General features: G+C 62.7%; 1 protein-coding gene and 1 pseudogene across 1 annotated transcript; one reads left to right on the forward strand and one right to left on the reverse strand.

The window, feature by feature from the left end:
- Positions 1-1,470: 1,470 nt before the first annotated feature.
- CUNH20orf204 (chromosome unknown C20orf204 homolog) lies at positions 1,471-9,120 on the forward strand. The gene is made up of 5 exons (XM_068150339.1): positions 1,471-1,550; positions 4,882-5,016; positions 5,624-5,686; positions 5,773-5,925; positions 6,978-9,120. Exons 1-5 carry the CDS (start codon positions 1,548-1,550, stop codon positions 7,131-7,133), a joined length of 510 nt encoding a protein of 169 aa, XP_068006440.1. The 5' UTR covers positions 1,471-1,547; the 3' UTR covers positions 7,134-9,120.
- Positions 9,121-11,910: 2,790 nt separating this feature from the next.
- LOC137447083 (ammonium transporter Rh type A pseudogene) lies at positions 11,911-14,778 on the reverse strand (annotated as a pseudogene).
- Positions 14,779-20,949: the final 6,171 nt, after the last annotated feature.

The raw sequence follows: 20,949 nt of genomic DNA on the forward strand, positions 1-20,949 counted from the left end.
AAGCTGGGCCCCAAATCCCTCTGCTCTCTGCTTGCCCGTGGTGCCTGTGGAGTTGAGATGGGGAAGGACTCCTGGGACCAGACCTCACTGCAGAGACTCCCAGCAGGGAGCATCTCCTTTGTGCCAGATCCTGGGTGTGCACCAACTGAGAAGGACCTGGGCACTGCTCCTGCCCTGTGCTCAGGAGGCAGCAGCTCAGGGATGGAGAAACCACACAGGAGGGACTTGCTGGGGGAGAGTTGCTCTTTGTGGGTGGTGGTGAGAAAAGAGATGGTTTGGAATGGTTTCCCATCATGGCACCTGCAGACTACCCACAGCTCAAGAGCCAGGCTGTGTGGGCCTGCCTCCAGCAGTGTGGGGCTGTGTAGGTTGTGGTTCCCACTTGGCCTGGAGGAAGCTTGTGGCTGAGCAGAGCTGGGCTGTGCAGCCATTTGCTTTATCTCTCCCTGGAACACCCACACTCAGCTCCTCAGCGGAGCCTTGCTGCTGTCAGATCATTGTTTCCCCACTGCAGCTTGCACAGAAGCAGTTGGAGTGGAGCTGGGGCAGCTTTCTGTGCCCAGGCTGCTTGCTGGTGGTGATGTTCCTGTGCAGAGCCTGGGAGGGGACACGGGAGGGGGCTTTGGCTGTGAGCATGGGGACACCATGTGCTGTGTGGTGCTGTTCTGGGAGTCCCTGGGGACTCTGCCATACCTGGGGTGCAGCTGTGGTGCTGAGGGACACACTTGGCTGGGCTGGGTTAAGGCTTGGGCTTGATGATCTTGAGCTCTTCCAACCACAACAGCCCTGTGAGCCTGCATCCGAGATGATAACCACCTGCACAAACACAACAGAAACCAAACCTTGGGGTGCTCTGCGCCCTTGGGCTCCACCACAGCTTTGCCCTGTGCAGCGCAGGCCCAGTGCTGCTCTGCCTCCTCCTGTCCTGCAGCCCTTTGGCTCTCCAGGCAGGTCAGAGCCCTGGAGCAGGCTGCCTGGAGAGGCTGTGGAGTCTCCTTCTCTGGAGAGCTTCCAGACACACTGAACGCTGTGCTCCTGGGCAAGCTGCCGTGGGTGCCCTGCTGGAGCAGGGGACTTGGACTGGGCGATCTCCAGAGGTCCCTTCCAACCCCCACCGAGCTGTGGGACCTCGGGGTGCTGTCCCTGCTGGGCTCTTCAGGGCAGGTGGAGCTTCTCCTACCCCGACCCTCCATCCACAGCTGCTCACCGAGGGCAGGACCCTTGCCTCGGGACCCTTCCTTTCGGCAGGACCCGGCCCCCAGCGCTCGCTGTCCCTCCCCCGGGAGCAGCAGCCGGTGCCCCGGGAAGGGAAGGGGGGGCCGTGCCCGGGAGGCGATGCCGGGGGCCGTGCCCGGGAGGCGATGCCGGGGGCCGGGGCTGGGCTGGCGGCGGTGTGGCCGCCGTGTCCCGTCCCGTTTTCTCCCCCACCCTCCCCGCCGCCCGTCCCCTCCCACCGTGGAGCCAAGTTCAAACCGCGGGCCCCGGTGGAGCGGGAGGCGGCGAAGGGGCCGGGGCCGGGCCGGGCCCCCCAGCTGCCGCCGGGCTCCATGGTGAGTGCAGCGGGGTCGCGGCCCCTTCCCCGACCGGGCCTTGGGGTTTTAGCGGCGACCTCCCCTGTCCCTGGTAGCCCATGCTGGGGGAGGAGCGGAGGGGGCTGGACCGGCGCCCACCCAGTTTGGGTCGGTCCGGCCGGGACTCGCAGCAGCCGGGATGGGGCTTGGGGGCTGTCGGGACGCGGCTGGTTCGTCTGGGATGGGGTTTGGATCGGTCGGGAGAGGGACCGGTCCGGCCGGCAAGGGGCTGGCCAGCCGGGACTGGGACCTGGACTGGTCAAGGTGGGGCCGGTCGGGACGGGAAAGGGCTTGGAGCGGCTGGAACGGGGCTGGGCTGGGCCGGGTTGGGTCGCGGTGGGATGAAGCCGAGAGTCGGTGAGGAAGGGGCTTTGGTTTGGCTGGGAGGGATGGTCCGGAGGGACCAGGCTAATGAGACGGAATGGGATGGGGCTCAGACCTGACTGGAACAGGGTTTGGACCCGGCTAGGATGAGGCTTGGATCTGGTTGGGATGGGGCTTGGACCTGGCTGGGCTGGGATCTGAACCTGGCTGGTGCCAGTGGGGGGCTGGAGGGTCTCTCCCTGCCCAGGGCTGCAGCAGGTGCTGGGGCTCTGCCTGGTGCCAGGGTCCCCTTGGTGTTTGGGACAGGGCCTACCTGGCTGGAAGGACCTGGGGAGCTCGATGGGCTCCCAGCAGGTGGCTGGCATTGCCCCTGGGTGGCTGGGGCCAGCCTGAGTGCCACCAGAAGCTGCCCTATCAGTAATGGTGATTTCCCTTATCTCCTGCTGTTTGCTGGAGGATTAGAGCTGAGCAAGAGATTAACTTCTGGCAGGTGGAGCAGGCTGGGGCCGTCCTGCACCCACGCTCCTCGGGCTGCTCCTTCCCTCCAGCCCCTGGGAAGGGACCAGAGCTGGAGCCTCCTGCTGCAGGGCTGAAGGAAAAGCCCAGATCAGCTCCTGGATTGCTCTTCCTCCATTCTCAAGGGTGGGAAGCAATGGTCAGGGCTGGGATTTGCCTGCTTCATCTCTCCCCACATCCCTTTTCTGTCACTGCTGCTCCCTTGCTCACCGTGGGGGTGGTGGGCAGCACCCACTGCACCCTCTGAGCTCCTGTCCCAGCTGGGCTTCTGTAGCTGCAGGCTGTGCTCCCTCCCCTGCTGAGAGAGCCCAGTGCCAGGCTGGGCTGCCTGGAAATGCTGTCACTGGTGTGCTTTCCCCTGGAATTTGGTCCCAGTTGTTTAATAAGCCACTTCAGGGAAGTCATTCCCAGTTTCATGTCTTCCCAGTGGAGGAGGCTTCCTGAGAACAGCCCTTAGACTTTGGCCAGGGTGTCCTCTCCTTCAGCAGCCCTGAGGATCAGACCCTCTGCTGAACCCCCTCTGGGATGAGATCTCTCTGCAGGCTTACAGAGAGCAAAGCCAGCAGCCCGGGGAGGCTCTTCCCTGCAAGCCCCAGCCCTGGGACAGAGCTCAGCACTGCTCTACTGGAAGGTGAAGAGCCCAGTGGGATTTGCTCTGGCTGCTCAGGGCCTTGCTCACCTCCTCACACGCTTCTGCTCCGAGGTGATCCCTGTGGTGTCTTGGGGTTTCTTTGTGCTAAGCCCCCCGGCTCCAGCTGAGCTGCAGGAGGGTGGGGGAAGGTTTCCTCCTCCTTTTGGAGCTGGGACCAGCCCGTGGCCAAGGGGAAAGCACAGAGCAGGTGCAGGGTGTACAGACAAACCCTCCTGCTTCCCACCGAAGCCTGCAGTGCTTGTGGCTGCCTGGGCTTGGACTTCACCCAGGGAACTTCTTCCTTCTGGCTTCTCCAAGCAAAAGTCCAAGCCCAAGAGCCAGACTATGACAGAACCTCCTGAGATGTGAGCTGGGGGCTGGGGCAGGCAGATGCTGGCAGCAGGCAGAGCTGTCTGCACCTTCCTCCCTGCTCAGGCTTCGACTGCAGTGCAGAGGTTGCATATTTGGAAGGTGCTGAGCTGCTTTCTGCCTGCCCAGACCTGACACCTGGGGTGGGGTGGAGGGGGAGGATTTTGAGGGGCTGCTCCTGCAGATGGCAGATGATAGGAGGAGTCCAGTGCCAGGATGGGACCCCAGTGCCAGCAGTGTCATGGCTCAGCAGTGCAGAGACCTGGAGAGCTCCTTTGCAGGCAGATGCTGTGCCTGCCTCCCCCTGCGGTGTCCCCCTGCTGCTCCGGGGCTGCTCAAATGTCCCAGGTCAGCTGAGGTCGTGCTGGCCCTGCTTCAAAGTCCCAGGACTCATCCCTTGAAGGGTCGAGCCGCTCCCTCCCTGTGCTCCCACCAGCTCAGATGTCAGCTCTTGAGTTTCCCCACGCTGCTGGAGCCGGCTCAGGGCTGCTGGGAAGGCTGGGAGCCAGGAGGCTGGGAGGCAGCTGGGATGTGCTGGTGGGAGCAGGAGCTTGTGCTGCTTCATTCTGGCTCTTGCATGAGGGCATCTGAGCCTGGGCTGAGCCAGGGCTTTGCAGGAGCTGGGAAACGCTGCGTGACAGCCTCTGTGCTGCTGGGCTTGTGGAGAGAGCAGCCCTGTGAGGGTGAAACCATTCATGGCGAGGAACAAGTGGCAGAACAAGAGGAAGCAGCCTCAAGTTGCACGGAGGGAGGTTGAGGTTGGATATGAGGAAGAATTTCCTCACTGGAACAGGCTGCCTGGGGGGAGGGAGGGGGTGGGAGTGGAGTCCCCATCCCTGGAGGTCTGTAGGGGTCCTGTAGATGTGGTGCTGAGGGACATGGTTTAGTTAAGGACTTGGCAGTGCTGGGCTGATGATTTGATTCAATGACCTTGGAAGCCTTTCCCAATCCAGGCAATTCTGTGATTCGGTGAGGTGTGGAGCTCTGCTGGTGAGAAAACAAAGCAGCTGCCTGCCCCCACTCCCCACTCCTTCTCCTCTTCACCTTTGGTGCTTGAGGGTCTGGCCTCGCAGTTCCTCCAGCTGGGGAGCTATTGGGAGCCATGGTGGGGCAGAGAGCTCAGAGACAGAGCCTGCAGACCTGCAAAGGTCCCTGCCACAGCCCTGTGCCAAGCAGATGGGGCTGGAGGTCCCTTCCAACCCCTTCCAGTCTGTGACTGTGTGATTCATTCTGCAAAGTACTGGCAGAAAAGAGGGCTCCTGGGCTGCCTGGATCGCGCTGGAGCTGGAGCAGGGTCTCAAGAGCTTTTCTAGGAGGATCTCCTCCGTGAGAGCACACAGCCGAGCCCTGTCCTGCACACGCTGCCTCTTCAGGAGCAGGTCCGATGTGGCGAGGTGCTGAAGACAGAGCCTGCAGCATCCCTTCATCCCCAGCTTCCCCCTGGCTGAGCCTGAGCTCTTCCCTCCACAGATTCTACCCCGGGCTCTCTGCTGCGCTGTGCTGCTGCTGCTGCTGGCGGCTGTGCTGGGCCGGGGCCGGCGCTGCAGCATCGCCGCGGTGCTGCGGCAGTACCGAGCAGTCATCTTCCACGAGATCCAGAACCTGGTGAGCGCTGCCCTGGGCTCCTCACCCTGCCTGCAGCCCTGCTGTGGCATGTGGGTGGGAATGGATAAGCCTGGGAAGCTCCACGTGGAGGCCTTGGGGGTGCCAGCTGGTGACAAACTCCCCAGGAGCCAGCACTGGTCCCTGGCAGCCCAGAGCCAGCTGAGTGCTGAGCTGCAGCCAGAGCAGGGAGAGCAGCAGCACAGGGAGGGGATTCTGCCCCTCTGCTCTGCTCTGCTCTGCTCTGCTCTGCTCTGCTCTGCTCTGCTCTTCTGGGACCCCATCTGCAGCACTGCCTCCAGTTCTGGGGCCCCCAGCATGAGCACATGGAGTGGGGTCCAGAGGAGGCCACCAAGATGATCAGAGGGAGGTGTTCAGGGCCAGGCTGGATGAGGCCCTGAGCAACCAGGGCTGGGGGGAGGTGTCCCTGCCCAGGGCAGGGGGCTGGAGCTGGATGAGCTTTAAGGTCCCTCCCAACCCATCCTGTGAGTCTGAGCTGACCACCTTGCTGGTGATCCTGGGGAGAGTGCTGTGTTTAAAGGGAGGATTCCTGCCCCAGGTGGGGTCAGCTCTGGCTTTTTGGGATGTCTGATCTTCTCCCTGCCTGCAGAAACACCTGAGTGGGTCAGCAGAGAGGAGTGGAGGGGCTGGGCCAGCTTGTCGCTCTAACAAGGTGAGCACCGAGGGACATCCTGTGGGCTGAGCCCGTGGGCAGCCCCTGAGCCCTGTCCTCACCCAGGGCCCTGTGCTCCTCTGCAGGACCAGAAGATCCTCCTCTCCATCTACAACATCAGCATGTCCCTGCGGGAGGTGGCAGCCGGCAGCCTGCGCGGCCCCGAGGAGCTGGCGCTGTGGAAGGTGGCCAGGAACACAGACTTTGTGCTCAGGCAGAACTGCAGGAAGCTCAGCAAGGTGAGACCTGCCCAGGGCCTCCCAGCTCCCCAGCACACAGCCTGTGGCAAGGCCTGCCCTGCTTCCCACGCTGCTGAGTGCCCTTGAGGAGCGTCCAGGCTGTGCCCGCAGCAGCCCGTGGGGGTGCAGGTCCCTGCTGGGCTCGAGGCTGGGGGATGCTGGCAGCACATCCCAGTGAGCTTCCAGCTTGCCTGGGGGGAGGCCTGGCTGTGGCAGTGTGGGACCTCTGCTGGGGTTTCATCTTCTCAGTGGGTTTGTCCACTCGTGCCATGGTGCCATGGCTGAGGGGAACGCAGCCTCACCCCAGTGGGGATGCTCAGCTGGTGGCTGGGCTGACCCTCTGCTGCTCTCACCCTGGGTACTTGTAGGCAGGAACTGGGATTTCTCCTGCAAAGGGCTGGGCTGGGCTCCCCTGGCATCCCTGGGGAAACCCCAGCAGGGAGGATCCCCAAGAGCAGCCACCAGCAACTCATTAACCAGAGGGGAAACCCCAGGGCAGCTCTGCCTGGGTCGGGAGCTCTCCTCCTGCCACCCCTGGAGAAGCCTTTTGGGGATAACCCTGCTGGGGTTTGCTGGTGTGGGATGGAGGTGCAGCTGGTCTGGAACGTTGCCTGCAGACCTCCCCTGGCCATCTACCCAAGCTGGGGATGTGCTGTAGGGTGGGGGAGGTGGCCAGCTCTGGGGCCCTGGGGGACCTGAGGGCACATCCTCACCGTGGCCATGCCCCAGCCTGCAGCTTTGCCCACACAGAGCCCATGGATGCAGGGGGTGGTGCCCCAGGCACATCCTTGGTGCTGGGGGGTTGGGGGGTGGCTTTTGTCCCCATAGCTAACACCTGCACGGTGATGTCCCCTCCCTAGAGGTTCTCAAGGCCTGGATGAGGCTTTGAGCAGCCAGGTCCAGTGGAAGGTGTGCCTGCCCGTGGCAGGGAGGCTGGGACTAGATGGCCTTTAAGGTCCCTTCCAAACGAAACCATTCTCTGAGGGGGGTAGGAACCAGCCCCCCCCCCAGCAGAGATGCCCATTTCTGCTCCTTTGGCTCCCCACCCACAGAGCCCAGCACACATCCTGGCACAGCCCCAGCACCAGAGACCTGCCCGCAGGAGGAAGCAGCTGCGGGAGATCAGGAGGAAGGTGAAGAGGTTGGCGACCTGCTGGGAGAAGCTCTACGCCCTGCATGCCCCCCCCCGTGCCCCCCGGCACTCCTAGGGCCCCCTTGGCACCTGCCAGAGGGACAGGCTGCCCTGGCTGGTGGCTCCTCTGCAACCCTGGGGGAAACTCAAGCCTGGAGGCAGTGGAGTTGCTCCTGGTGGAGCTCCAAGCTGGATCCATCCTGCCCTTGCAAGCAGTACCTGGGAACTGGTCCCAGCTGGCACTGGAGCAGGCTGCCCCGGGAGGTGGTGCAGTCACCACCCATGGAGGTGTGCAAGAAGCCTCTGGCCATGGCACCTGGGGACGTGGTGGCCTTGGGGTGCTGGTTTTACTGCATGATCCTGGAGGGCTTTGCCAACCCAAACAGTTCTCTGGTTCCATCACAGGTAGTGGGAGCTGGCAGGCTGGGGTGGTTGCTCCAGAGAGCTGCAGCACCAGGGAGATGGGGGAGAAGAAGGGGAGGTGCCAAAGAAAGGAGGTGAAGGGTTGGGTTGGTGTGGTGCTGCTGGCCCTGTGCCACCTGCTGCTCTCCTGGGGACAACGGATGCTGTGCAGGGCAGAAAGAGGCCACATGGGGCCGCGGCTTGGGAGGGCGACCACTGCACAGCCACGAGGCTCTGAGGGTGGCTGGGCTGTGGAGAGGGACGTGGGGACATGGATGCGCTGCTGGGACATGCAGGGCACCTGTGGAGGATGGAGAACTGGGGTGCAGCACTGGGTGCCCAGGAAACCTGGGGAGCGCCAGAGCCTGCAGGTAAAGCAGCTGTGGGGGTTGAGGCCAAGATTTGGCCTCTGAGATGGGCAGCACCATGTAGGGGGCAGCTGCTTGGCACTGTGGGTGCCCTGGAAACCACCCCAGTGAGCTGAGCGTGGAGGAAAGTGGAGTTTGGTGAGATGAGCAGCATCCTCCTCAGCACTGCACTCTGCCAGCACCCCAGCCAGGGTCCCTGCCTCCCCCTTGGGTACCAGATAGGCTCTGGGCTGCCCAGGGCAGTGGTGCAGTCCCCGTGCCCGGAGGGGTTTCAGAGCCCTGGTTTGGTGGTGCCCTGGCAGCGCTGGGTTCAGGCTTGGACTGCATGGTCTGCAAGGTCTCTTCCCACCAAGGGCTCTGCGGCTCCGTGGGCAGGGCCCGCGCCGGCTGCGTGGCTTCGGGGCGCCTGGGACGGCCACTAGGTGGCAGCAGTGCGCTGCGTGCGCGGAGCGGCGCCGGAGCCTGCCCGCAGCCTGTGTCCCCCCGGCCGCGACCACCCCCCTGCTCCAGCTTGCCCCACGGCCCCCAGTGCCCCGCGACCACCCTCCCAGGTCCCAGTGGGGCAGCAGCTGGATTGGAGCAGTGGAAGCTGCTGGCAAAGGGGACCCCAATCCACAAGCCATGGAGGGACACTGTTCCCTCAGTGGGATTCAGGGATGGGAGGTTAAGGATGCTTGGAGCTGCTTGTCCACCCCTGCCTCTGGAATCTGGGCCTGGAAAGGTGCCTGGACTGGGGGGATAGGATATGTTCCCCCTGGACACCCCAGGACCCCAGGGTTTAGCAGAGTGCAGGATGAAGCCCTGATTCGATGGATCCTGCTTTGGGAATGGGAGCAGTTGAGGGTACAGGCTGCAGGTGCTGCCCTTGTGGGGTCCCACCAGGGTCCTGGGGGCTGGGACATGTCCTCTGCATGGACTGGGACAGGCTGGTGGCCTCCCAGAGCTGCCACCTTTCTCCCTGGCCAGCCCCAGTGTGCCTGCAGGCTCCATCCTCTTCCTTGGGGAGCACCCAGGGACGGGGGAGTGGGCTTGAATTTTGCCTCCTTTTCCTCCTGCCCTTCCTCCGTGGAGACTTTCAGCCTGGTTTTAGTGGTTTAGAGCCCAGGGATGGGGCTGGGGGAGGGTCCCATCAGGGCGTTGTGGTGGTCCTGGTTGTGCCACACTGTGGGAACCTGGTGCCCACCCTGAGCAGGAGGGGTGCTTGGGCATCTAAAGCCAGCAAGCCAAGGGAGAGGCTGTGCCCAGCTGCTGCCAGCTGGGAGCTGCCTGTGGGGGGTTGGATGTTGGGGTGAAGAGAGGCTGATGGGGAAGGGGGTGGGAGGGGGTGGCAGGAATGAGAGCATGGAAAGGAAGGAAAGAATGAAGGAAAGGGGGGGGGCATGGGGGGAGGGTCGTGGGGGGTGGGGGGAAACGAGGTCGAGGCGGTGGTGGAATCAGAGCACAAACAGCCGGAAAAAGGAAACAGGCCCTGAAAAAGAGTCAAATAAAAATAGCAGCCAGGCACAGCCAAGTGTGCAGCACATGGGAGTGAGAGCATTTCCTTCGAGGGCAGCTCCTGCCTGCTTCCAGGGGGGGACAACTGCTCTGATGTGGCTCCAGCAGCCACTGCCACCCTGGGCCATCCCCTGCCCCCCTCCCTGCCCCCTTACCCTCTCCCCGCTGTGCCAACCGCTCAGCTCCCACCTTGCCTGCTGCCTGCCTGTGCCCGGGCCGAGCTCGGTGGGCTGTGGGGATGTGGTGGGCGAGGCTGGGCGTGCTGTGGGGTGAAGGGCACAGGGGGGTGTTAGGGCATGAGGGGAGGTGTGGGGTTGGGGGCTCCTGGCTTTGCCTCCCATGCTGTGCCACGGCTGATGGCCTTGCCAGCTGCCTCTGGGCACGCAGCACGGCCCTGGCTTCCTGCCCTCCCTGCTTGTTTTGCCATCACAGCAGGGCCCCTCCGGGGGGGGCTGTGGGCATGGGCACAGGGATGGGTGCTTCTCACTGGGGCCAGTGTGGTGCTTCCCAAGCTGGCTCTGGAATGAGCTTGGAGGCAGCAGCAGACCTGAGTGTGCTGGGGGGCACCATGGCACCATGCACAGGGACTGTGGTGGGTACTATGCCCGGGGCACTGTACCTAGGCACCACATTGGGGTACCATGGCCAGGGGACCATGCCCAAGGGTCGTGCACAGGGGCTGCTCCGGGTTACCATGCCCAGGGATCACATCTGGGCACTGTGCTGGCAAACCCTCCCTAGGGACTGTGCCCAGAGACTCTGCCAGGGTGCCATGCTCAAGGACCATGCCCAGAGGCTGGTGGCTGCCAAGTTTCCAGGGAGCCAATGCCAGAGACACCTTTCTCCCCTTTGCACCATCCCCACCAAACACCGCTGCCCCTGCTCTGCCTCCACCCTGGGGTGCCAGCAGCCCCTCTGGCTGGCTTCTCGAGGGGCATCCTCACCCACACAAGCCCCTGCTTGGCTCCTCAACGCCCCTGGCAGGCACTGCTGGGGCACTGGCGCCCGCAGGCTGTGTCGGGGGGAGCGGAGCAGGGGTTTGTCCTCTCCCCTTTCCCCACACCGCCTGAAGCTGCTGAAAGCCCAGGCTGAGGGGGTGGGGAGCGCTGGGGGCTCTGCAGAGCCTTTGCCCTGCTCAGAGCCTTTGCAGAGCGGCTGCCGGGCAGGGTGGCACACCCAGCACCACCGCTGTCCAGCACCACCTCTGGCTGCAGGCTGGGCTGGGGCTGGCGAGCACTGGGGCTGTGCAGCACTCTGCCGTCGCCGGGTGGGTCCTGCCACCCCAAAAGCTGTGGCATGCTGGGTGCCTGAGCCCCTTGGTGCAGCGGGAAGGCACTGACCCCCGTCACGTCTTGGGCCCCTTGCTGCTTTTGGAGCATCTGCTGACCAGATTGTGCCACAGGGTACAGTGCCAGGACATGCCAGCCGAGAGGCGGGGTGTGCCCTGGCACAGCTCCCTGCCTGCCTGCATCCCCAGTGCCTGCTCCCCTGCTGGGTGCTGCAGGCTGCCGGGAGGGAGGGAGGCTGCAGCCGCGCTGGGAAGGACTGTGGGGGATGCTGGAGAGCAGCTGCAGTGCCAGCAAGAGGCTTGCAGCCTCCCTCGGGGCTGCGTGTGCATGGGGGTGTGCATGGGGGTGTGCATGGGGGTGTGCATGGCTGTACATGGGGGTGTGCATGGGGGTGTGCATATGAGTGTGCATGGGGGTGTGCATGGGGGTGTGCATGGCTGTGCATGGGGGTGTGCATGGCTGTGCATGAGGGTGTGCATGGGGGTGTGCTTGGGGGTGTGCATGGGGGTGTGCCTGGCTGTGCATGGGGGTGTGCATGGCTGTGCTTGGGGGTGTGCATGGGGGTGTGCATGGGGGTGTGCATGGCTGTGCATGAGGGTGTGCATGGGGGTGTGCTTGGGGGTGTGCATGGGGGTGTGCCTGGCTGTGCATGGGGGTGTGCATGGGGGTGTGCATGGGGGTGTGCATGGCTGTGCTTGGGGGTGTGCATGGGGGTGTGCATGGGGGTGTGCATGAGTGTGCATGGGGGTGTGCATGGGGGTGTGCATGAGTGTGCATGGGGGTGTGCATGGGGGTGTGCTTGGGGGTGTGCATAGGGGTGTGCATATGAGTGTGCCTGGCTGTGTGCATGTGCTTGGTGTGTGCCTGGTGTGTGCCTGGTGTGTGCCTGGTGTGTGGATGTGACCTGGCTGTGTGCATGATCCCTTCCCACAGCTGCTTCCCGAGGTGGGGCCTGCAGCTCCCGGTGCCCCCAACCCTCTCCCCCTCCTCCCTGCTGCTGGAGCTGACTCCGGGGCTGGGTGTTGGAGCTGCCAGGCCTTGGCACAGAGGCAATCCAGCAGAGCTGGGCTGCTGCCTGCTCAGGCCTGATGGTACTGCAGCTCCCTGGGCGCCTGCCGACTCCGGTGGCCCTGGCTGCCCAGCAGGAGCTGGCAGCGGTGGGCACCCAGCCAGACCCTGCTCCTGCTCCACGCCGTGGGTCCTGCCGGTGCCTTGGCACGGGGCACATCCACACCACGTAGCTGGGGGCCACCAGAGATCGACTGGGGGCTGGTGGGGACGAGGCTGCCTCCCACCACCGTGTCCCCTGCTCCTGCTGGTGGGGGCCAGGCTGCCTCCCAGTGCCACATCCCCCAGCCCTGCTGCTCGTCCTGCAGCGCCCGGGGCCGGCTGGGGGGCTGTGGGGGCTGCGGGGGGCTGCGTGGCTGTGGGGCAGGATTCCTTTGTAACAGCTCTGCAATATTTTATTCTAACAATTAACCAAGCCCACCCGGCCCCCCTCCCCCTGAGCCTGTTTGTGATTATTGGAGGGTGAATTCCCCAGCCTCGCTCTGCCTGGGGCCACGCTGGGCGCTGGGGATCCAGCCCCAGCTCAGCGCTGGGGACCCCCAGCCGTGCGCCCGGAGCCCTCCACTCCCACTGCCGGGTGGGATTTTGGTCGCCTCGACCTCCCCCGAGCATTGCTGGCACCGGGGCAGCGGTGACTCACGGGTGCTGGGGGGCTGTGAATCACTGCCCTGGCTCCCCGGGCAGGATGCGGCCCCGGGCTCGCAGCTTTGCCGCATGCCAGCCGCGGACCGCAGGCTTTGTCCTCCACGGGGTGGAAGCGGCTGGCTGCCCAGGCATGGGATGGGATGGGGCTGCTGCTCTTCCTTGGGGGCCCTCAGCATCCTGGGATGCTGGCACGGCTCGCCCAGCTTCAGGGTGGGATGAGGGTGCTGTGGGGTGTGTGCTCTTCCTCCATCCCAGCTCTCTGCCAGGCTCCTTGCCACGCTCGAGCTGCGCCCTCGCTGCTGCGCCGGCGGCGGCAGAGCTGCTGCCTGCCTGTAGAAGCCATCCTGGGGAGCAGACTGTCCAGCACGGCCCAGCTCAAATCCCTCCTTGGGGCCAGCTCAGCCCAGCCCTCCTCACCTCACCCCGCTGCTGCCCTGCCGTGCTCCAGGCAGTGGAGGCCAAGTCTCTGGCTTGGTGCTGTGGCTGGAGCTGGCAGCGAGCTGAACGCTGCCCACCGTGGGCAGGGGAGTCCTGAGCAGGAGACGGAGCCAGGGGATGGGATGGGCACTGCTGGCTGATGCCACCCTCCGAGGGTGAAGCAGCTGGTGCTGGTGCCCTGTGGTGAGGCCATCTGTGACAGCCACAGGTAATAAGCTGTCCTGGGCTTGTTTCTCCAGATGTTGCTGGGGATGGAGGGCTCCTGGGGCTGGCCAGGGCAGAGGAGAGGGTTGTAGCCACAGGGCTGGAGGAAGGATCCTTGCCACGGTGCTGCCTCAGCCCTGCCAGCGTCCTCAGCTACGGGAGGCAGAGGTGAGGTAGGGAGAGGTCTAAGAGTTGTGTGCAGGGAGCTGTTAGGTCATGGTTGGACTTGATGATCTCTTCCAGCCAGGCGGTTCTGAGACTCTGGGCGACTCTGAGAGTGGGCACAGCCACCACCTCCTGCCCTCTGCTCCCTGCCAGTGCTGGGAGCAGAAGGAGCCAACCCCTGAGCCACTCACCCTGCCCTCCCTGGTACCTAAACTCTCTCCTTCAGAGCCAGGGCTCCTTCCTCCACGGGGCCACCTGGCTCCAGGCTCTCAGCCTGACCCTGGATGCTAAAATTCAGTGAATCCTCGAAGCAGTGCTGCTCAGGTGGCTGTGCCAGGCAGGGCAGCCGGAGCATGGCACCGGTCAGCAGCCCAGCGAGCAGCGAGCCACCGACGGCCACTGCCAGCCCTGCTGCCTGGCACAGCGCCTGCCCAGCTGCCCCACGCTCACCCCACTGCCCCACTGCCCCCTCGCTGGCATTGACCCCAGCAGGGGACCCCTGAGAGAAGGGGGAGCTGGAGGAGCCCTTGGGTGCCAGCAGGATGACCAGGGCGCTGGCCGCGGCGCCGAGGATGCCAGGCAAGCCGTGCAGGTTGTGGATGCCGCAGTGGTCCTGCAGCGTCAGCTTCCTCGTCAGGAGTGGGCTGAGGAACCTGAAGCCCAGGACGCAGACCACGGCCGAGAGGCTGCCCAGGGCCAGGGCAGCCACGGGTGGCACGGGCATGTCGGCCACAGCGCCGATGGCCACCCCGGCGGCCAGGCTGCCGTTCTGCAGGTGGCCAGGCCTCAGCCTGCCCTCCTCCAGCAGGCTGGAGGCCACCACCGTGGTCACGGCGCTGGCACTCAGGGCCAGGATGGTGTTCAGGATGGCACGGTGCTGGGCGTCTCCTGGCTGGCACAGGACGGCCACGAAGCTGGGCCAGAAGACCCAGAGGATGAGAGCCCCCAGCAGGGAGGTGAGGTCTGAGCGGGGGGTTGGGGTCTCCTTGGGGTGCAGGGGGCGCCGCCCCGCCCCGAACAGAGCCTTGGACACCCCCAGGCCAAAGTAGCAGGAGAAGACGTGGATGGTGATGGTGCCCCCCACGTCCAGGACCCCTAGGTGGGTGCTGATGACCCACTCGCTGGCAAGGTAGATGGGCACCTCCCAGGCACCCACGAGGAGCAGCTGGCAGAGGCTGGTCCTGCCCAGCACGGCCCCCACGGAGATGAGCACCGTCACGGCAGCAAACTCGGCCAGGAGGAGGCTGTGCAGGTCCAGGTGGACCTGGCCACGGTGGAGGTGGTGGAGCAGGGCCTGCAGCACCAGAGCCCACTGCGTGCAGAAGTTGAGCAGGAGGAAGTTGTGGGTGAGGACGCTGAGCCCGTAGCGGGGCAGGAAGGTCAGCAGGAGCCCCAGCCCCACCACCAGCATCACCTGGATGTCCTGGAGGAGGGGGAAGGTGCCGTAGAGCTGCTTGGCCACCAGACTGGCATCCTCCACCCGCGCCGAGGGCTCCTCATAGGTGATGAAGAGGGCGAAGAAGAGGAGCAGGGCGCCCTGGAAGAGCCCCAGGGAGAGCGGCAGGAGGCGGCAGGGGTGGGCAGGAGGGCGTGAGGCCATCCTGAGGTGGGCAGCAGGAGCTGGTGGTCAGGCATGGGGCAGCAGCCTGGCAGCACTCGTGGGGTGAGCTCTGCTCCCTCCTGCATCGAGGCTTTTATGGCCACAGTTAAATTTTAACCAAAGATAAAAGTTTGTGTGCCAGGAGAGGAGGTTCTGCTCCTCCCTCTCTCAACACAGCGCCAGGAGCGAGCCGGCAGCTCCCCTGGCCAGGCGCACACCGGGGGGCACAAGGCGAAAACGCTGTGGGGCAAGAGGAGGAGGAAGGACAATCTGTGAGCAGCAGGCCGGGGATGAAGGCACCACGAGCCACCTAACACATCCTCACCCAGCAGCTGGCAGCTCCACCACCCAAGGAGGTGCTGGGGGCCTCGTCCCTGGAGACAGCCGAGGTCAGGCTTGATGGGCTGAGAGCAACCTGGTCTGGTCAGGGATGTCCCTGCTGAACTGCAGGGGGGATGGAGAGGATGACCTCGAGAGGTCTCTCCCCACACAGTGCATTCCATGTTCCCATGGCTCTGTGACCACCTGGAGGGGCTCTGGGAGCTCAGCCTTCCCTCAGCTCCCAGATTGGCTCTGCCATATCCCACCTGGGGGACAGCTCCAGCGCCGCCACCGACCCCACGCTGCAGCAGGATGATGCTTAGGATAGGATTGGGTAGGATAGGATAGGATAGGATAGGATAGGATAGGATAGGATAGGATAGGATAGGGTAGGATAGGATGACATGGGATGGGATGGGATGGGATGGGATGAAATGGAATGGAATGGAATGGAATGGAATGGACCAGACCAGGTTGGAAGAGACCGTTGAGATCATCAAGCCCAACCTGTCACCCAGCACCATCTGATCAGCTCAGCCATGGCACCAAGCTCCCCATCCAGCCTCTTCCTGGCACCAACTCTTGGGCCAGAAGCACAACTTTTGTCTATTATCTGGATCTCATTTTTCTCCTCCCAGGTTTCAGCTGGCAGTCCATGGACAACCGAAGAAGTGAGGCAGACCAAAGCCCCAGGGCAGCCCAGGCAGCTCCCCTGCAGGCTGTGGGTGACTTTCTGCCAGTGAATGTCTGCAGGAGAAAGAAGTGAAGTGAAAAAAAAAAAGGCAAAAAAACCAAAAAGCAGAAAAAAGGCTAAAAAAAAAAAATAAAAAATAGAATAAAATAAAACAAAAAAAAGAAAAAGTCAAGCCTCTGAGAAGCAGAAGAACAAAAGGCAGAGGGGTTGGTAAATATTTGTTCCAGAGAGAAGATATTTTTGTGCCGTCCCTGATCTCAACACCCCTGCCGCGGGCGCTGGCTCCGCGCCGCTCTTCGTCATTGTTGCTGGAGGATGAGGCAGGCGAGGGGCAGAATGGGAAACAATTGTTGAATAAGCTCTCTCAGGGCTCCTCTGCCAAAGCCTCCCTGGCCACTCTGCGGCCCCAGGATGCCGGGGGTGAGGGCAGACGCGGGGAAGGCAGAGAGGCGCTGCCTGCGCGGGCCGAGGAGGAGGCCGCCTTGAGTCCCTGCCCCGGGCAGCGGTGGAGGGGGAGGTGGGAGGGGGCTGGAGGGCTGGGGCTGGGAGGATTTGTTCCTCCATAATGTGGAGCTGGAGAAGGGTCTGGAGAATAAGTTTGGTGAAGAGTAGCTGAGGGATTGTGCTGGGGGTGCTCAGCCTGGAGAAAAGGAGGCTGAGGGCTTCTGGCTCTCTATAGCTTCCCGGGTGGAGGCTGGAGCCAGGTGGGGTTGCCCTCTTCTGCCGTGGAACAAGCAACAGGACAAGAGGAGATGGCCTCAAGTGGCCCCAGGGGAGGTTTAGGTTGGACATGAGGAACAATTTCTTCCCCAGAAGGATTGTTAAGCTCTGGCCCAGGCTGGTTGGGGCAGTGGTGGAGTCCCCATCCCTGGAGGGGTTTCAGAGCAGTGGAGCTGTGGTGCTGAGGGCCATGGTCTGGTGGTGCCCTGGCAGTGCCAGGTCAAGGGTTGGACTCCAGGATATCAAAGTCTCTTCCAACAAAAACCATTCTGTAATTCTATCATCTAATGTCCCTGCTCCCCCACTGGTGATTCTAACAGCAGCAAATGCTCCTGTGGGGAACCCTTGGCTAAGGAAATGTGGGGCTGCGGTGCCCAGGGTGCTGTATGGTTCCCTCTGAGGTGGGATGGCACCAGTGGGCAGATGCTGCCATTGCTCTTTCCCATGCCTGCATTGTGGTCACCGTCCAGCCCAGCTCCCATGGCTGCTGCTGGCTCCCACCTCAACCAGTGATGAGAGGACCTGGGATGAGGGAACACATGCAAAGCCTTCCCCCACCTTTTGCTGGTATAAAGACACAGGAATGTGATTTCAGGCCCAGGATCCCTCCCAAAGAAACCCAAATGGATTCCCAAGAGGACATCCTGGAGCAGGGAAACATCTTTGAGGGTTTACTCAAAGGGTGCAGGGGAGATAAAACCCCAGGGTGATGCTCAGGGCAGGAGTTGCTCCTGAAATGGAGGAGCTGGGCTGCTCTTGAAGAGCTGGGGGAGGAGGTTTGGTCTTGGCTGAGCAAGGGAGCTGGATGTGAGGAGGGGCAGGGCTCACCTTGGTGTGCCAGGCACCAAGGTGCCCTCTCCTACATGCTCCTTCCCCTCTTGCTGCCCCACAGCAGCTCAGCCCTCCCCTTCCCACTTCAATCTGGAACACTCAGAGGTGAGATTAAACAAGACACTAAAAGAGAAAGCTTTTGAGCAGGACTTTCAAACAGCAGAGTGCTCCCAAGGCTGGAAGGTTGTGGAGGAGGAGGAAGATGCTGGAGGAGCCACATCCTCCTGGGGCATCACTGAACACAGGAAGTTGCAATTAAACACAGGGAGGAACTTCTTTAGGTTAAGGGTGGTGGAGCAGGCTGCCCAGGGAGCTGCTGGAGTCTGCATCTCTTCAGACATTCCAGACCTGCTTGGCCAGGTTGCTGTGTGACCTGCTCCAGGTGACCCTGCCTTGGCATGGGCTTGGACTGGATGATCTCCAGAGGTGCACTCCAACCCCTACCATGCCTCGTGACCCCAGCACTGCCAGGTCTGATGGAGAGGACAGGCATCATCCTGGGTGGTTTGGGGTTTAAAAGCCTTCTCGGGTCCAGCCATGCCTGGGGGCAGGCTCTGGGGGTGCTGGGAGGTTGCTGTGCCTTCAGTGAGTCAGCAGATGCTGCCTTGGGGCGTGCAGGGAAGCCACTCTGGGCTGGGCAGCTGGGGACAGGGGTGCTGTAGGGGGTGCCAAGGCTCCTCTCCTTATCTCAGGCAGAGGGTGATAAGGCAGGCAGGCTCAGTGGATGTCCTTGAACACGTGCTCTTTTTCCACTTGGCAAGCTTTGCTTTGGCAGCATTCAGGGATTTGGGACCCACCTCCCCCCTTGCCAAGCTGCTGGGTACCCCATCCCCTTCCCTTGGGACAGAGCCCATCCCATTTAGCCTCCCTGTTCCCAGAGCAGATGAAGTGCAAAGAGCAGCGCTGCCCAAATGCTCCCTGGACCAAGGACCCCTCTGCAGGGGGTGTCAGACCTGCTGGGGTGCAGATTAACAAATAACCTTTATGGCACCCATAAAAAAAGGTCAAAGTTTGAGAGGTCACTGGGAAGGTAAAAGTCCCCTCTGGCCCTGGAGCACCCCTGAAGGGAGCAAATAATTAACCCCAGGGTGCAAGGTGTGCCAGGGGGATGCCAGGGTCCTGCTGGAGAGAAGGTCCAGGCCCTCCAGTAACATTTTCCAGGCACAAAAGGTTTTCCTTGGGCACCGATGGAGCTAGGCTTGAGGAGGCATCTGGCAAGGGCTGGGGTGGCAAGGGGAGCATTGAACTGCACCCCCCACAGCCCCCTTTCACTGTGTGAGCAGGGAGGGAGGGGGACTGGGGAACCATTGCAGCATGATCCACGCCGGGGCTGCTCGAGGAGTTCCCTGCTGAGGGCTCTGGATACAAAGCAAAGCTGAATTAAGCGAGGGTCATATAAGGCAACAGGATCTGCCAGAGCCCAGCTGGCAGCAGCCAGTCCGTGGCACTGGGAGCAAACACTCCTGCAAATTTAACAAATCCCTCTGGTCTGGAAAGCCAGGGACAAGGAACTGCTGAGGAAGGGATCTAGTCCTATCTGGATTTCCAGACGCCGGGCATGCTCCCGCCGCCTTTTCTTGGCAGCCCGTATAAGTCCATGGATCTGAATCCCGGGTGCTGGAGAGCAGCAGGATTGCTCTGATCCTCTTTTCTGACCCTCCTGCGTCAGACCAGGGGATGCTCGGCCCGGCCCCGGCGGCAGCGGCTGGATCCCGCGGCTCGGCAGGGCTGCGGCTGGCCGGAGAAGGTTTGGGAGTGCTGTGGTGGCGCTGGGGGCCCCCAGCCCGTGCTGATGTGCTGGCACCCAGGGATGGGTGCAGGAGCTTCAGCTGCATCCCTGTGGGGTGGTTGGGTGCCCCCAGCCTGTGGCTGGCATCCACAGAAGGGTTCTGGGGACCTGCTGGGCTAGAAGGAATTGGAACTCCAGCTTAGTCCCTGCAGGATGGCTGGGTGCTCCAGCTTTGTGGCTGGGTGCTCCAGCCTTGTAGCAAGGTGCTGGCAGCCAGGGATGGGTGCTGAGGACCTGCTGCTGGGCAGAATGGAGCAGGAGCTCCAGACTCTGCCAGGCAGGGCACTGAGCAGATGCCCAGGCAAGACACTAGGTGGTCAGGAGAGAATTGCTGACAGCTCCTCCCAGCCTCCCCAGCGCTCCTCTCCCTACCACCTTTCCCAGCCTGCAGCACCCCAAAATTCCCTGTTCCTTACACATCCTGCTGTCAAGCTGGGCTACCCCAGGGAGCTTCTCCTGGCCCCTGCTCCAGCTCTTCCGTAGGTGCCACACAAACCCTCCTGCTGCCAGCCGGCAGCGAGCGCCCAGCGCGTTTTAAACGCTCTGGGTCCAGCTCTGACCCCAGGAGCTCCGGCGCTGCTTGTCAGGCGGTGGGAAGGAGGCCAACCCCTGCTTCCCTTCCAATGCCTGCTTCCCAAACCCCTCACAACCGGGTCCTACCGGGGAGAGGAGCGGGAGGGGGGGACACACAGAGACAAACAGACGTCACGGCGGCATCACGCGGTCCGAGTGGCCTTCTCCATGTTGTTAGCACATTGTGTAACACACCATGTGCAGGGGACCCCACAGGCATGCACTCCCCAACAGCCCAGCCTGGGGGGGGGGGGGGGGGAGAGAAGGGGGGGGGGTGTTAGAAAAAAAAAGAAGAGAAAGAAAAAAAAGGCCCAAACCAAACAACAACAAAAAGGAAGCAATTGAAGCTTTGAATCTCTCCCTTGAAAACGTTCTCATGGCTCCGCTCGAACCCGCAGCCGCAGAGGCTTTGAAGAGCCAGGGTGGAAGGAGGGAAACATCTGGAAAAATTAGGATTAATGAAAACATAATTCCCAAGACTAAAGGGAAGATTAATCCTGCCTCACCACTTGTGTGTTCCACAGCTTTTCCCCAGCTCGTAACGCTGAACTTTATTAAGTTGCCCTCAGCCCAGTTTTCCTTTTTCTCTCTCCCTCCCCTGTTGAGCCCAAGGCCAGCGGCCGGTGCCAAACCTAACCATGGCCAACTGCGCCGGGCAGCCTGGGCAGGAGCCTGCCCCGCTGCAGCATGGCTGCCCTGCACCCAGCTGGGCACCCATAAAGGCCCTTGGGTGGGGGTCCTGTGGGTGCTCTGGGTGCTGTGCCCCGGTGGGGCTGCACCTGCTCCCGTGTGTGCTTCTGAGATGAGGAGGTGCTGGGGAATGAAAGAACACATCAGCCAGTGGGTGAATTACCAGGACGAGTGCTGGGCCCTCTGACTGGGTCACAAGCAGCACATGAAGGCTCCAGGCTTGGGGCAGAGGGGCTGGAAACTGCCCAGCAGAAAAGAACCTGTGGGTGCTGGGTGACAGCAGCTGGCCAGGGTGTGCCCAGCTGGCCTGGATCAGCAATGGTGTGGCCAGCAGGAGCAGGGCAGGGATTGTCCCCTGGGCTTGGCACTGGGGAAACCGCAGCTCAAATCCTGGCTCAGTTCTGGACCACTCACTCCCAGGAGGATATTGAGGGGCTGGAGCAGGTCCAGAAAAGGGCAAGGAAGCTGGGGAAGGGCCTAGGAGAACAGGGCTGGGGAGCTGGGGGTGTTCAGCCTGGGGTGAAGGAGGCTGAGGGGAGACCTTGCAGCTCTCTACTGCTCCCTGAGAGGAGGCTGGAGCCAGGTTGGGGTTGGTCTCTTC

This window comes from Melanerpes formicivorus, unplaced genomic scaffold (assembly GCF_026170545.1).
Source record: "Melanerpes formicivorus ecotype bairdi unplaced genomic scaffold, bMelFor1.0.p_v2 SCAF_19, whole genome shotgun sequence".
NCBI lineage: Eukaryota > Metazoa > Chordata > Aves > Piciformes > Picidae > Melanerpes > Melanerpes formicivorus.